This window comes from Phacochoerus africanus, chromosome 2 (genome assembly GCF_016906955.1).
Source record: "Phacochoerus africanus isolate WHEZ1 chromosome 2, ROS_Pafr_v1, whole genome shotgun sequence".
NCBI classification, from domain to species: domain Eukaryota; kingdom Metazoa; phylum Chordata; class Mammalia; order Artiodactyla; family Suidae; genus Phacochoerus; species Phacochoerus africanus.
The window spans coordinates 31,212,229-31,229,374 of record NC_062545.1 but is presented as its reverse complement, the minus strand read 5'-3'; the positions used below and the strand labels follow the sequence as shown (position 1 = coordinate 31,229,374).

Below are 17,146 nucleotides of genomic sequence, written 5' to 3'. Positions count from 1 at the left end.
TTCCCATCCTGTGTCTATTGCTAAAAAGAATGATGACAGTGTTTGGTTCACTCAATTCCACATTTCTGCAGAGCAGAAAGTTCTCGAGACAGCCTCCCTGAATGAAATGATTGACAATCTAGGTTTTTTGGGGGGACTCTTTCTAGAAAGAGTTGGCTGGTTTGGAATTTCTCAGTAACCCAGAATCTAACAAGATGATCAACAGATGATCAATTGTGTGTTGCTAGTGATCAACACAGTTTTAGTTATTTTATTGAACAAATAGTTTGTGCCAGGTGCTGTTCTAAATACTTTCAACTCCTTTGATTCCCTTAATGGTCATCACAACCCTATGAGGTGAGATTTTTTTTTCTTTTATCTTTTGTCTTTTGTCTTTTTAGGGCCCAACCCACGGCATATGGAGGTTCCCAGGCTAGGGGTCTAATCTGAGTGTTGCTTCCGGCTATGCCAGCGCCACAGCAATGCCAGATCTGAGCTGCGTCTGTGATCTATACCACAGCTCAGGGCAATGCCAGATCCTTAACCCACTGAGCGAGGTCAGGGATCAAACCCGCAACCTCATGGTTCCTAGTCGGATTAGTTTCCACTGCGCCACGACAGGAACTCCAAAAGTAACCCTCTTTTAAAACTCAGCAATAGTCAACCTTCTAGCTGACACTATTCCTTTCCTGGGTCTCCACACAAAATAGTAGCTTTCAATGAAAAGTCATTCAGAGAGCAAAACAAAATAGACTGATAATACTAGCTGAATTTATTAACTTAGTTTTCTGTGTTAGACACTGTGCTAAGTGCTAATCAATTTGTTTAAGCCTGCTGTTTAATCTTCAGTCTAACCAGCCCCATCAGGAAAGTATCACCCTCATTTCAATGATAAAATTGAGTCGTGGGTGATTAACGTTCCCAGAGTGCAACGACTATTGGAAAGAAGGGATTCAGACCTGGCCCATCAAAGCCTGGAACCCACTTACTGCCTCCCTATTAGGGAGTCATCTCCTTTAAGGGGAGATGTCTAAGGATGATGATTCGACCGGGCTGTTTTTCCTCTTTTCTAACATAATAAGCCACAACAACTATTTATTAAATTGATTAAGACACATCAGATTTAAACAGATGAATTAGGAGTTTAGTTTTTCTATGAGGAGACTCCCCTGACCACCAAAGCTTCTCAAAAAAAAAAAAAAAAAAAAGTGTTAAATCAATTGATAGCCCCAGCTTCTAACAGAGTATATCCAATCATTACTATAAGATGTGATAATGATCTTTAACTAAAGAGAGTGGAAAGAATCATTTTCTCTAAAAAAATTTAAATTTTGGGTAAAGTTATATATTTGGGAAAGCTTAACTGGGTCCTGCTCAAATATGAAGAGATGGGCTCAAAGGTAGGTCTCAAGAGGGAATCACAGAAATGATCTCATAGAAGTGTGCTTCTAATATAATTTATCAAAAATTTTCCTCTTTACAATTTCCATATGTCATCTGACAATGCAAACATTTTCAAGTTATCACTTGAAACACTGTTTTGCAAGCATCAAAATACCAGTCAATAAACTGAAGTCACAAGTGAATGGAACCATCAACAATTTATATCATAATTCCATCTTTCCTGCAGATGAAATTGTTTATCTTTGTTATTTTATAACTTTATAAATGACTTACCTTATTGTTTCATATGTTTAGTAGTAAATCATTTTTATCATTATATGATTAAAAGTTAAAGTGTAATTAATATTTTGAATTTTAGGCATTCCCATGAACTGCCTTTATTGATTAAACCACCGATATATTTTACTTATCTGCTTAGTTATATAGTTATTATGGCTATGAAACATATGTTGGGCAATACCACGAATGTTTAAATTTCAAATACAAACTTTGGCTTTGAAATCAAGTCCAGAGAACACAACTGATTTCTCACAATACTACTATAATCAATATGTTCTTGGAGTTCTCGTTGTGGCTCAGTGGTTAATGAAGCCGACTAGGAACCATGAGGTTGTGGGTTCGATCCCTGCCCTTGCTCAGTGGGTTAACGATCCAGCGTTGCCGTGAGCTGTGGTGTAGGTTGCAGAAGTGGCTCAGATCCCCTTTCACAGCGTTGCTGTGTCTCTGGTGTAGGCCGGCGGCTACAGCTCCGATTCGACCCCTCGCCTGGGAACCTCCATATGCCTCGGGAGCGGCTCAAGAAATGGAAAAAGAAAAAAAAAAAAAAGTTCTTAAAATTCACCACAAATGACATGCAACATAATACAAGATAAAAGCAACGTTCTTTACTCTGAGAAAGCACTTTTAACTTGTATCAGAGAAGGACTGAAGCTTTTTGATGCAGCAATTTGTGAGACATAAAAAAGAAATAAGGAGAAGCACTTAGCTGACATGGGTTTTCAAAATACAGGAGTCTTTGGTTCTATGAAAATAAGATATACTTGTCTTAAATGATTAGAAATCATCTCTGCTAAGGAAAAGAAAATGGAAATTAGATAATTTCTTGAGGTAAATTAGAGATCTATGAGTTCTACTTTAGAAATTTATTAAAATTTTATTGTAAGCTGGCATAAGCTGCAAATTAAAACTGTTTTTGAAAGACTATCTCAAAATTTATACAACCTAAATATTTTGTTTTCCCAAGAGAGTTTTCTCTTGTTTCCATTATTGTTGTTTTTTTGTATGTTATCCTATCCAAATTCACTTGTAAGTTAAATGTTTCATATACTTAATGACTTTTAAATATTTTAGGGATTTACCGAGAAGCTCAAAAATCCAGTCTATAATGGTATCTGTAAGTAATAACAGAATTTTAAATCTTAGCCACCAATCCCCTGCCCTGCAACAACAATAGTTTCTCCAACCTGCTGCCCCTCACTCAAATCCCCTCTTGTTCAGGATAAAGAATTTTTGTCATTTTATATACCTCTAAACATGGGGAGGGGGAAATACCAAAAGCCTTTCAAGTCACTGAGACCCCTCGTGAAACCTAATAAAGACAGTAGCATGAACCCAAAAGAACTTAATTCATCGTCTTCCTTTTTTTTTTTTTTTTTGCTTTTTTTAGGGCTGCACCAGCAGCATATGGAAGTTCCCAGACTAAGGGTCAAATCGGAGCTGCAACTGTTGCCCACAGCCACAGCAATGCAGGATCTGAGCCACGTATGCAACCACACCACAGCTCACAGCAACACCAGATCCCTGACCCACTGAGAACGGCCAGGGATTGAACCTGCATCCTCATGGAGTCTAGTCGGATTTGTTTCCACTGTGCCACAAAGGGAACTCCCCAAAAGTACTTTATTCTAAGCACACCCTTAGATAATAGATACCCACATATCTGAGTATTACTATGATATGCCTGTGATGGGAAAGTTAACTTTGAATTCTTAGATGAGTTAACAAGTAAATACACTACACAGAGGGTCAGAACATACACTACCGTTCCTTAAGTTAGACAATTATTTTTATTCCATTCAAGGTAATTATTACCATTAATAAAAACAAGAATAAAAATGTATTCATGTAAGTGGTTAAGGATTTCACATCATATCCATTAACGTTTGCTGAAAAATGAATCAAGGACCTGTTTTGTGTTGCTTAACCTATAGCTTTACATTCAACCCTTAAGCCAGATTCCACCTAACTTATACAACTCAACAGCAAAAAAACCAACAACCCAACTGAAAAATGGGCAAAAGACCTAGAGACATTTCTCCAAAGAAGATATACAGATGGTCAACAAGCACATAAAAAAATGCTCAACATCACTGATTATTAAAGAAATGCAAATTAAAACTACTATGAGATACAACCTCACACCTGTCAGAATGGCCATCATTAACAAGTCAACAAATAACAAATGCTAGAGAGGGTGTGGAGAAAAGGGCACCCTCCCACACTGTTGGTGGGAATGTAAATTGGTACAGCCATTATGGAAAACAGTATGAAGGTACCTTAGAAAACTAAATGTAGAACTACTGTATGATCCAGCAATCCCACTCTTGGGCATATATCAGGAAAACGTTCCTTGAAAAAGATACATGCACCCCTATGTTCACTGCAGCACTATTCACAATATCCAAGACATGGAAACAACCTAAATGTCCGTCGACAGATAAATGGATTAAGATATGGTATATATACACAATGGAATACTACTCAGCCATAAAAAGAACAAAATGATGCCATTTGCAGCAGTATGGATGGAACTAGAAACTCTCATACTAAGTGAAATAAGTCAGAAAGACAGATATCATATGATATCACTTACATCTGGAACCTAATATATGGCACAAACAAACCTTTCCACAGAAAAGAAACTCATGGACTTGGAGAACAGACTTGTGGTTGAAAGGGGGAGGGGAAGGAAGAAGTATGGGTGGGAGTCCAAGGTTATGCAAACTATTGCACTTGGAGTAGATAAGCAATGAGATCCTGCTGTATAGCACAGGGACTTAGTCACTTATGATAGAACATGATGGAGGATAACGTGAGAAAAGGAATGTATATCTGTGTGACTGAGTCACTTTGCTGTACAGTAGAAATTGACAGAACACTGTAAACCAACTACAATGGGAAAAAAATCATTTAATTAATTAATTAATTTACTGCAAGTGACACCTAATAATATATGATACACAGAGTGTATAATTATAACAATCTCTTTTTTGAGAAAGACTTTTCATTGGTTTAAGGGAAAGGAGCCAGGCACTGTATTTTTTTTTTTTTTGACTTTTTGCTATTTCTTGGGCCGCTCCCGCGGCATATGGAGGTTCCCAGGCTAGGGGTCGAATCGGAGCTGTAGCCACTGGCCTACACCAGAGCCACAGCAACGCGGGATCCGAGCCGTGTCTGCAACCTACACCACAGCTCACAGCAACGCCAGATCGTTAACCCACTGAGCAAGGGCGGGGATCAAACCCGCAACCTCATGGTTCCTAGTCGGATTCGTTAACCACTGCGCCACGACGGGAACTCCAGGGAAAGGAGCCAGGCACTGTATTAAGTATAAAAGACTAGAATTCGCATTCCCCTTTCACACGCAGGGAATAGAAACTAACATTGTACAGAGGTGAATGACTCATCCACAGTCACATTGTTGGTAAGTCTTCTGATTGTAAAAATATCCTTCAAATATTTAAGACGACATATTAATTCAATAAACATCCCCTCAACCTACCCCACTTGCCTCCTTGAGCAGTTATGAATCACTCTGTAAACAAAAGGCAGATCTGTGCCACTAGAAAAATAGATTAGATATTAACAAATTTAAAACACTTTATGTAATGTGCTCAGTGTTTCCATCCCCGCCAGAATGCTTTGGGGTTGGTAGGGAAGGTGGGATGACTGGGCCCCTTTTACAGATGAGGAAACCTGGCCCCACAGCGTTACTCCAGAGCTACTTACCTAAAAGCACATGGATAAAGCGTCAAGAGTGGGTTGCTATTTGAACCCACTTATTTCCCTCTAGATTCCAAAATCTAGAAATTTCCTCCTCTCCTATCCATACTGCTTCATTATGCAATCCAATGGATAACAAAAAGTCGGCAATGTCCGGCCTTCTGAATGTTCATAATAATTTGTGTGCACTATCTAATACTACCTTATTCTTTCTTGCGCCTTGGCCAGTGTCTCCTACAGTCTCACTGTAGGTTCTCTGAGAGCATGGATCATATATTCAGCCTCTGTGGAACTGTCCAACAATTCCTACCACAGAGCCAAGGACCTGAAAGTTTTTAAAAATATTTCTTCATTCACTAACTAGATGCAAAAGTTTTGGGAGACCTAGCCCTGGAGCAGGTGGGAGAGAATTAGATGCCACAGGCAAATAGGCTCAGTTATTACCCAGCTCCATGTTTTTCCATTCTGTGGAGAGTCAGTATAATTTTCCTATTTTCAAGCAAATACTATAACAATTATTCCTATGACAATATCCAGTATTTCCAATGAAGCAGATATTCTCAAATAATATTGGGGAGGGGAATGTAAACTTCTAAAACATAATTTATTGATATGTAAAGATATTATTTTAAATTGTAATTCAAACAATTGCAATTGTTGAACTCTTGTCTGAGAAATAACTGGAAATGCACTAATGCATCCTAAACCTTTAGCCTTTAACATACAAAATTAGGAAACAAAACACAAAATACCAGCTGCAATCCATTTTTCTCACTAAATTCAGTGGCTTTTAGGACAGTCTACGGGTCAGATAAGCCAGTTCCTTGTTCTCTAGGTAACTTTCAAATAACTGAAAATCATTTCTACAAAAGTGTTTTAATCATTTTAAGAACAGCAATTTCTCCTCTCTATATATACAAGTTAAATTTAGCTTGTGAGTGTGTCACCTACCTTTATAACATGATGCTTTTCCTGGAGCACAGGAATCTTAAACATTTGGCACCAATAGGTTGTACCTTTGTTTGGGATGGGGACCTGTCTTGAAGAAAAGGGGAGAGGGACAGAAGTCACATTCTATTAAATACAACAATTCAAGCAAAAATTCTTAGACACTTTCAACATACCCACCCTTAGGACCAAAAATCCTGGGAGAAAAACTTACGTCCTGATTTACCAGGTCAAAGTACGGCACGGCTGTAGACAACACATTGGTTTTTTCAGGATTCAATAGCCGAAGACTCTTGGTGCCACGATTGGAGGCATGGTACTTGGGGCCCGCTTTGCCCACATCTTCGTGGTGGTAGGCCCAGATCACCCTCACTGTGCTCTCCTGGTGATGGACATGGACACAGTTACGTCTCAGGAGAGCACTTTCCTAGCCCCTCAGTGGAATTCAAAGAACTCTATGTAAAGCCGGTTATAGAAGTGAAGAAAAGAGAATAGTGACATTTGGCATTTTCAATGTGGCCTCTAACAGGAGCTGTGTAAACATGATTAAGCCATTAAGAATCCAAATAGATGAGCTTCTTTTTGGAAGAAATCGTCTCTCACACGCAAGGTCTGTCTGTTCCAAAACAGAATGAGGGACAGCTGACTTAGCAGTTCTGCTTTCACGCTCAGGGCAACCGTAAATCGTTGCCATGCAAAAACTCCAAACTAGCAAACTAGTAGTTACCAAACAAATACTCTTTTGCTAAGCTGCAGAAATCTGGGAAAATTAAAACCTGTTTTAATGGCATGGCACATTTGAGGAAAAATAAATGAATAGAATGAAAATTAAAATGACTTGCAGATCAAGATTTTTATTTTAATCTTAGATATTTCCCAGGCACTAGCCCAGTCACATGTATGAATTTATAAAGAGGTGCAGATACAGCAAGAAAGTCTGATTCCGGACTTGTTTATTATCCTAGAATCTCTCTATAGTCATTTTATGAATCTTGGGAATTTCCAAGGGACTGGTGTTGCCCAACTAAGGAAAGTACAGTCAGCTGAAATCGGTGTCCACCTATCAAATGAGAGATTGCCTTAAGAGTGGTGGGGTAGTGGGAAGGGTTTGTTGGCGTATAAAGAAATAGCTTAGTCTCCCCCACAGAAAAAGATGTCTTTGCCAGAGCTTTGTAATAAGGACTTTGGAAATTAATGATAAAGCAAAAGCAATTTATGTTAATATATATTTCCTTAATAAGTTAAATGACTATAATTATTATTCCAATTAAAGCATAATTGCACTGTGTATTACATAAAAAGCGATCCATGTCCTTGCATGTTTTTTTCTTCCTCTTTTACTCTTTATGCTGATGTTAATCAAAACTGCTTCATATTTTTACATGCCCATTTTTAAAGCTTTGACTTCCCAAATAAAAAAGATAATTTTATTGGCCTATACAAAATGAAATTGATTCAAGAGATTCATGGAAACTTTCAAAGTACCACATGAATTATATATCTTCTAAATATTTAATTTGCATATGCACAAAGATGTTAATTTTTACATGATGTCTGACAATAAGAAATCTTGTATTACAGGTTGTCAGGCAATTTTCATCAGTCTACTATTCATCCTGACTTAGAAATTAACAAAAATGAATCAGTTATAATTCAGATGAATTATATCCTAATATTCAGTATCATAATTCTCTCTTGTGTAATGCAATTTCTTCCAACATTTATCTATCGCCTATTTTCAAACTTATAAAGAGGCAGCTAAAACCTTTTACAGATAAAGTCATATACACTTTAAAAAGCTCTTTACAATTTTAGATTCACACAAAAATTGCCTTTATTGAAATCTACAGTCTTAGGATTTTTTGTGGCTTCCGAAGAGAACTTAAATATTTCAAAGAAGACAATGTAACTTTGCTTTTAAAGATTATTTTCTAAATATTTGTTCCTTTTTATTGTGTAAAGCATTTCACAACTGTAAATGCACAATCTTGCCATGCATGCATTCACTGATTGACTCCTTACCGTTATGCTCTTGTCATTTATGTCACATGTATGCAGTTCTCTGGTAAATTCAATTACTGTGTGTGTACTATTTTCCATGGCATATTCTAGGTGGTAATCTTGCTGAGCATCTTTTTTCAATTCTCTATTTGCATTTGTAAAATAATCCTGCAGAAAATATGTAAAAGAAAAATTAAGAGGAAAAGAATTTGGATTAAGGGTATATACAGAGGTTCCCAGCATGGCTCAGCAGAAACGAATCTGACTAGCATCCATTAGGATGCAGGTTCGATCCCTGGCCTGGCTCAGTGGGTTAAGGATCTGGCATTGCTGTGAGCTGTGATGTAGGTCGTGGGCACAGCTCGGATCCTGCGTTGCTGGCTATGGCAAAGGCCAACAGCTACAGCTCCAATTCAACCCCTAGTCTGGGATCTTCCATTTGCCATGGGAGCAGCCCTGAAAAAAAAAAAAAAAAAGAGTATACACGTAACCTTAAAAATTAATTCAGCCCTGAAAAAAAAAAAGAGTACATACATAAACCTTAAAAACTAAAATCCTGTACTTATATAGTCATTTTTTTAAATCCTGGGAATTTCCAAGGCACTGGAGTATCCCAACTAGGAAGAGTTCCCTAGGAAACTGGTCCACATTAGAACTTCTGGCCCTTCGGGAAAAGGTAATGTGGATTTATAATATCATAGGACATCAGAAGAGATGGAATGAATGAACACTCATGACCACTGAGTACGTTTCCCTCATTCTACAAATGAAAAGAACTTAGACACTGTGAAATGGCTTGCTCCAAAGTGAAATAACTAGTTCATGACAAAATCTGGACTATCCTCAGGGTCAGCAATTTTTCTACTGTTATATCTTGTGTTACTTCCCTTCTGCACTGCTAAAAACAAGGAGACCCAAACTAAGGTTGTTTTAGTATGAGCTGTAATGGCACATGTTTATTAAAATAAAATGCAGGGAAAATATAGAAAGAAATGAAATGAACCGAATCACAAGATATTGAAAAGCTAGAGACTTTCTGTTTTGGTGATTCAGTTATAATTTTTATACTAAACCTGTTCAGCGGGGTAAGATCACTTCTGAGGGCACACAGAGGCAATGGAGAGGGCCTGGGCTTTGAAATCAAATGACCAGGATCTGACCCCCACCTCTACTACTAAATGCCTTGAAGAATGGTTGAAGTCAAAGTCTCGGTGCTTTTGTTCTAACATTAATAAACTTGAGATTATAATACATACTTATTTTACAGATTTTGAAAGACAAATAAATGAAGTCGTATATGAGGGAAACAACTGCTAAAGATGGTTAGACCTCATTCAGTGCCAATCTCCTTCCTTCTTTTGCAATTATAGTTTGATTTTTCCACAAAATATTTCTTTATGCCTTTTACCATTAGCTTTCTATGTTGAGAGTTATAAAAGCCACTTTGTTCATTTTCATCACTTACAGAAGACACAACATTTGCTACAATTATACTGGCTTTTCAGTACATAAGGATATTTTATTTTGATAAATCACAACAAGTTGATTTAGAATATACATACTGAAACACAATTATAATTACTTTTACTGACACTAAAATTACATTTGAAGAAATGATCCCATGCCTGGCAAGGGAAATACAGTATACAAGGAAAAAAAAAAAAACCTTTAGATTGCCTATAATTGTCATATTCAAATGGATAGCATTTGGTATTTTTATTCTTACCACCTTTTTAAAGCAGTTATCAAGTGTGCATAAATTTGACATCCAAGTTACCAGATCTAAATATTGTTCAAACCCCACATTATTGGTGATACACAGAGCCTAACTAGCCTTTCTCACTCTGGCAACAACTGCAACTTATTGAGTCCATTCTATGCACCAGTTTAAGCGTGTTACATGTATTAACTCATGTAATATTCATACCAAGTATATGAAATAAAAATAATTTTCCTATTTTACTGAAGCCCAAAGAGGTTAAGCATCTAAGGATCACATTGATGACATCCTTCTCCACTGGTCTCCACCAGAGTGGCCACTGATGGAAAAGTCTGGGTTAGTTTATATCTTTTCGTCTACCAAAAATACCTATATCAAGTTTTTTTTCACAAAACATGTTACTTTTTTCTCCTGCTAATGTTGGAGTTTGTCCAAAAATTTATTCTGAGAAGCAGTTGTAATTGCAAAAGCAATTCAAATGAAACATTCCTATGATACTGTGATTTTTCCACTTTTGATCACATCGATTTTCAACATGTAAATGAAAATAACAAGGCTTGTGGACAAGGAGGGATTTAGATAAACTAACTGTGCCTTGACACTAAGCTCATATTTCATTACACGACTCAAGCAATCACAGCTTTTGCAAACAAAAGGAATACAATACAAAATGTAATCAGTTCAAAGAGGAGAAAAATTATCCTCATCTTGCAAATATGTTTTCAAAAACATTAGTCCCACAAAATATCCAGCTGCCTTGCCAATTTTCCACTCATTCTTTTTCCACTCACCAAAACCAATTCCTTTCAGCTACTCCACTTTTCGCTGGCTTTTCAGATAACTTAGCTATGAGAAAAGGGGAGAAACTTCATTCAGGTCTTAGTGAAAATCCCTTGATCTCATCTGTCCTGTGTAAACCACCAAGTGCTCAATATTCAGAAAAGATGGCTGCCAATTATGCCAAAGTTCTGGACATTTGGAAAAACGTGATTGTCTAAAAGAACTGATGATATCTTTAGCATTATTAAGGGAAAACATGAATGGGTTTGAGGAAAACTAAAGTTGATATATGAAATAGTCTCATCATCACTGTAATTACATAACAATTTTCTTCACATTTTCTAATTTTTAGGGCCAATTTGGAGACATAGCTTCGTATTTGAGCATAGTACATCTTGGCTCTCCAAGTAGTGTTATTAGTTATAAGCTTACTTAGCTGGGCCCATACTAATGCTTGAAAATCCACATGTTAAATCTCTTGTTCTTCCAGGGACACCTCCCAAAACAAATATTGTAAACCTCTCTCTACAAGATACCAACATTTCCCCACCATCAACTTTCATACTTCTCCCTCTATTGAGAGAATTTCAGTTATGATGCATGAGAGTTCACATCTTGCCTTCCTTCTCTTCTAAATAACGTCACCTAGTGGAATCATGAAAAATGCTGGATCTAAAATAGAGCAGGAGGAGTTCCTGTCATGGCTCAGTGGTTAACAAATCCAACTAGGAACCATGAGGTGGCAGGTTCGATCCCTGGCCTTGCTCAGTGGGTTAAGGATCCGGCGTTGCCGTGAGCTGTGGTGTAGGTCACAGACGTGGCTTGGATCTGGCATTTCTGTGGCTCTGGCATAGGCCAGTGGCTACAGCTCCAATTAGACCCCTAGCCTGGGAACCTCCATAGGCCACAAAAGCGGCCTAGAAAAGGCAAAAAATAAAACTAAATTAAAATAAATAAATAAATAAAATAGAGCAGGAAAACAGAAATATAGAACAAGAAATATAAAACAAAGATGGGACAAGTAGAAAACAAATAGATGTCAATAAAGTGTAAGAGAAATAGTACAATAAATCTTACAGATGTTAAAAGTTAATAATTTTATGCACATTTCGATGCAAAAAACTTGAATAATTTAGATGAGAAAAAGGCAAAGTACTTGAATGATACAACCAGCAAGACTTATTCAGAAAAACAGATATTTTGAGTAGTCCTATAGTCCTTCTATTGGTAAAAGCCTTCCTAAAAAGAACATTCTAAGCCAAAGGGTTCTCACTTGGAATTTCACCAAATATTTAAGGAAGAAGTCATAGCAATCCTTCACAAACTCTTCCAGAAGATAAAAGAGGAGTGAATACTTCCTAAATCATTTTTTTTTTGATACCAGTATTATCCTGATACCAAAATGAAAGACATTACAAAATAAGATCTATATTTCTCATGAGTCTAGATGGAAATTTTCCTAAAAATATATATTAGCAAAGAGAACCCAATGAGGTTAAGAAAAAAAGGATAACATATCATGATCATGCAGAGTTGGTTCAACATTAGAAAATAAATCACTGCAATTCACTATATCAAAGTCTGAAAAAGAAAAACCACAAAATCATCTCCATGAAAATGCAGAAAACCCATGTGAAACATTCCTTCGTAGCAAAATCTCTTAGCAAACTAGCAATAGAAGATACTTCCTTAACTTTATAAAGGGCATCTTAAAAAAAACCTACAGCTAACATCCCACTTCAAGATGAAGGACTGTATTCTTCCCAAGTTTGGGAACAAGTAAATCCTGGGAATAAGGCAAGGATGACTACGGTTCCCACTTCCAGAAAGTTCCATTGGTGCTTCATCTCTGTTATTTCTATCCCCTAACCATGGTCATCAGCATTCTGTCCTTGACATTATGCTACTTTGCCTTCATATTTCATCCTTTGGGAAACTCATCTACTCTAAGAGTCTCCAGTAATCACTTTATTCAGTATTACATATCTAAAATTCCATTACATATCTTCACATGGGAGTCTTACTGTCATTTCAAAGGCAACATATCCAAAATCGTATTCACCTTTACTATAATGATTTTTACTTCCTTATACTGCCATTCTGCCAGTCATCCAATTCCAAAACCACAGTCTCCTTTAACAGTCCCTTTAGGACTCACACTTCCACAGGCAGCCCCTGCTCTTATCAGTTCCTCCTTTGAAAACATGACCCACCTTTTCCTTTTGCTCCATTACAACTTCTCCATTACAACTTTAGATTCTGTCACCTCTTATCTCTGTCTTCTTTGCAACTCCTTCTCAACATGTCACGACATTTTACTCAACAGGATAGAGTACAGGTGTTCTATAATTTAATTCGAAGTTTCTCTAAAATTGAGCCTAACCTGGTTTTCCAGGGTGTCTATCACTTCTCTCACCATATGTTCTCTACTCTCTATTGATTATTCCTCCCAAATACTCTGATTTTTTTCCAAGTCCTTTGCTTTTGTTCCCATTCATCTTATCTCAGGTACTCTCTACCCCACTGAGCTATCCACACCGCTAACTCCACCCACTGAAACAACTCCATTGAAATGTTTCCTTCTCTTCAAGACTCTTGGTTCTATCTTCCCTACAAAGTTTTTTCTTTGATCACTCCAACTGGAAGTGATCATTCCCTCTCTGTATCCTTATTCTTGTTACCATTCCTATGTAGCATGTAATATATGGTAACTGACAAGAAATAGACACCTCATCTTGCTAATCCAGTTATAAATTTATACCCTTAGAAAAGCTGTTTACATTTTAAATGAAACAATAAGGGAAAAACAGTCGATTATTTTCCCACTTGCCCTTAATTATATTTACACATGGTTAAGACCTGGTGTGGAATGTGTTTAACCAGATGTTAGAATGAGTTTGGGTCTGCATGATCTGCCAAGCAGACACATCTGGTTCCTGAAATCTGGGAACACTGTCATGACCTTTTAGCCCCTAAATGGACATGAATCTTATGCAACTGACAGCAGCATTTAGAAAAAAGAGCTTAGGCAGGCAAACTCTTTGAAATCCTTTTACACTAGGAGGGCATTCCCTACCTATTTTAAAGAAATTAAAAAAAAAAAAAACAGGTCTGAGAGAAACTCTATTTTAGAATGTTTTCTAATATTAATTTATATGCTCAGTGCCTAATGGAGTGAATTGCATGTTGCAGAGGCACATGAAATATGCGTGGTTTTAGAAGGAGCATCCTGACTTTCCTTTTGCTAAATCTAAACAAGGGCATAATTTTTGAAAATAAAAGATAAAAAGCCATGAACCATCCTCCCATATTCACATCTTTGTGGTACAGGAACAGTTTAACCTAATGGGAGCAAATTACTCCCCAGTAGTACCTTCCTTCTTCCTTCAGCCTGCATTAAGAAAATACATGGACTATAATCAGTCTTGATGATGTCAAAAAAAGGAAGGAGAGGAAAAAGCAAGGAGGGAAAGAAAGCAAGTCATGTAGGAAACAATCTTGAGAATCTGTCATGCAGATTGGCTAAGCCAAAAAAAGGGTATATTCTGTGTTTAAGGGTTTCCTGACAGTTTGACAAAGGGACAAGTGTTATTTAAGGATAATTAATCAAAAGACTTATTTGTTATTATTACCCTCTGGGGGGAAAAAAAAATGGAGAATGAAATTAACAATAAAACATTGACCAGTCAAGAATCTGGATAACATCACCTAGAAATTTGCATTCATAAAACCATTCTGAATAGTGCTCATGAGATATTTAAGGACATTTTCCAGATCATTTTTACTATTTGATTTTCACCTTTAGAATTAGAACCAAATGGCGCCTCTCCCCTACTCCGTCCCTTTTAGAAAATAGGGCTTTGCTGTACATCCAGGGTGAAGGCCGTTCCTTAGCCATCTTGCTGAAGTGCCTGATATTCCAGGACTTTTAAAATAAAAGTAGGAATACTGATTACAGTGCACTCTCATTGTCATGGTCTGTCTTGGATTGTCCCTTTGTCATGGATGACAAAATAACAGCTATTATAAAAGTCTAGCTATATGATATGTACATTAAATATACTTAAAATTATAAATGTAACATAAAATATTGATAAATAAAAGTAGGCACCAATTATCATTAAAAATTGACTTTTTAAAGACACCAGGCTTGAAGAGTATTCAAAGAATGAAGAATCTATAGATTTTTTAAGAGTTTAAGAATAAGGAGTTCCTTGGTGGCGCAGTGGTTAACAAATCCGACTAGGAACCATGAGGTCGTGGGTTCAAACCCTGGCCTTGCTCAGTGGGTTAAGGATCCAGCGTTGCTGTGAGCTGTGGTGTAGGTCGCAGATGCGGCTTGGATCTGGCGTTGGTGTGGCTCTGGCATAGGCCAGCGGCTACAGCTCCGATTGGACCCCTAGCCTGGGAACCTCCATAAGCTGTGGGAGCAGCCTGAGAAAAAGACAAAAAGACAAAAAAAAAGAGTTTAAGAATAAAAATATGTAGATGTTTTATGTACATATGAAAAGTAATATGCAGAAGCCATGCTTCTATGTACCTACCTACTCATTTTTAATGTTCTATAAAGTGAAATATGAGGTAATATTTCCCTAGGTTAATGGTTTTATGTGGATTTCAATCATATTCTAACTCAAATATCTGCATTAGGATCAGCTTTACTATGAATTGTCATTGAGGCATTACTTTTTTGTTTTTATTGTAGATTATTATATTAATCACATATTAACATTGTTATCCTTTTAAAATATAAAGTATTAGCTGTTACCCTTGAAAATCTGCACTGATAATTAGACTCTGGCAATAAAACTAATCTGCAGCTATGTCTTAAAAAATACTGCTTCTGGAGTTCCTGCTGTGGCACAGTGGGTTATGAGTCTGACGGCAGCAGCTGGGGCCACAGTGGAATTGCAGGCTCCATCCCAAGCCCAGTGCAGTGGGTTAAATGATCTGGCATAGCCACAGCTGCAGTGTAAGTCACAGCTGAGGCTCAGATTCAATCCTTGGCTAGGAATTTCCATATGCCGTGTGTGCAGCCATACACTACACACACACACACACACACACACACACGCGTATACATGTATATACATGTATATGTAAAATACATATGTATCTTACTTCTGAAACATATTTTCACAGGATATTTTTCCTTTTGAACATGTTATGCCTTGAAAAAAATGAGGACACATATTATTGACATTTCAAAATACTGTGTGGCAACAGTAAAGTATCAGTCAGTATCAGCAAAAGTTGGCATTATCATTTCACATGATAGCCAGGGAACTGACTGCCACTTTCAAACCAAGATAAGATGCCAACAACGCTCGCTTTGATCTCTACAAGATTGCTACAACCTCTCGTTAAAAAAACATGATTACACAGATGTGAGATTGGTTCTCACTCGTTGTCCGTCTTTTTCTTTTTTTCTTTTTCTCTCTCTTGAATAAAATCTCTGCAACAGAAAAGAGTCTGACTGGTGCTATGCTAAACAGGATGAAGTGAAAACTCTTATGGGTGTAATAAAAGATATGCATAAACCCCAGTTCAGTCTGGGGAGTTGAATGTAAGCACAGCTGCAGGAGGAACCTTGAGAAAAATGTTACATCTGTCATCATTTTCTTCAACAGGTGCTTGTGGTTTTTCTTCTTTTTCTAAATCTCAAAAGCCTTGTTACTTCAAACATTTCTGTTTGTTATATCAATTTCTATAATAAGTTTTATGATGGTTTAATAATAGTGATAGTATAATAACAAATATTTTTGTGTTCAAGAGAATCTTTGATCCTAAAAAACCATAAAACTGTATAAACAAACTGTATAAACAAAATCTTCAGCGTTCAGTATAAGCTGATTTTAATAAGCTGTTTCTTCACTAATCTTAGAAATTTGAGAGGAATATCAAAACAGAAGGGGTCTGCCTTTTAGAAACCACTTGAGATAAAACTGAAACCCCCTAAGTCTATTAAGAGATCTGTTCAATAGCAACCAGAATGACAAAATAGGAGCCCTGTTAGCTTATGTTCCAGCGAGGGCCCCACCTGAGCAATCTGTTTTTGTTCTTTAAGTGCCACCTGCTGAAAATACACATCCTGAATTTTCTCCCTCAGCGAATCATCTCGTTTTAGTTTTCAGGTAATTCAATACTTTGCCGTAATTACAGAATTATCAGATACAGTGTAAAATTAAAACTTTGACTCGATCTCTAACAATAAACTTCAATGGAAAAAATTTCAGCTCTTACCACTGAAATAAGATGTTATTTTGCCTTCGCCCTATTCCATCATCTTAACTTTTGTTTGTTTGTTTCCTT

The 17,146-nt window shown here is 36.9% G+C and overlaps 1 protein-coding gene across 1 annotated transcript in view; it reads right to left on the bottom strand.

Annotated features, from left to right (window-relative positions):
- Nucleotides 1-17,146, bottom strand: part of MOXD1 (monooxygenase DBH like 1) — an 85,532-nt gene that overhangs the window by 55,446 nt on the left and 12,940 nt on the right. The window contains exons 2-4 of the mRNA XM_047758525.1: nucleotides 8,356-8,502; nucleotides 6,548-6,715; nucleotides 6,337-6,420 (exon numbers count right to left, since the gene is read on the bottom strand). Coding sequence (XP_047614481.1) covers nucleotides 6,337-6,420; nucleotides 6,548-6,715; nucleotides 8,356-8,502 — 399 coding nt within the window. The remainder of the gene's footprint in view (nucleotides 1-6,336; nucleotides 6,421-6,547; nucleotides 6,716-8,355; nucleotides 8,503-17,146) is intronic.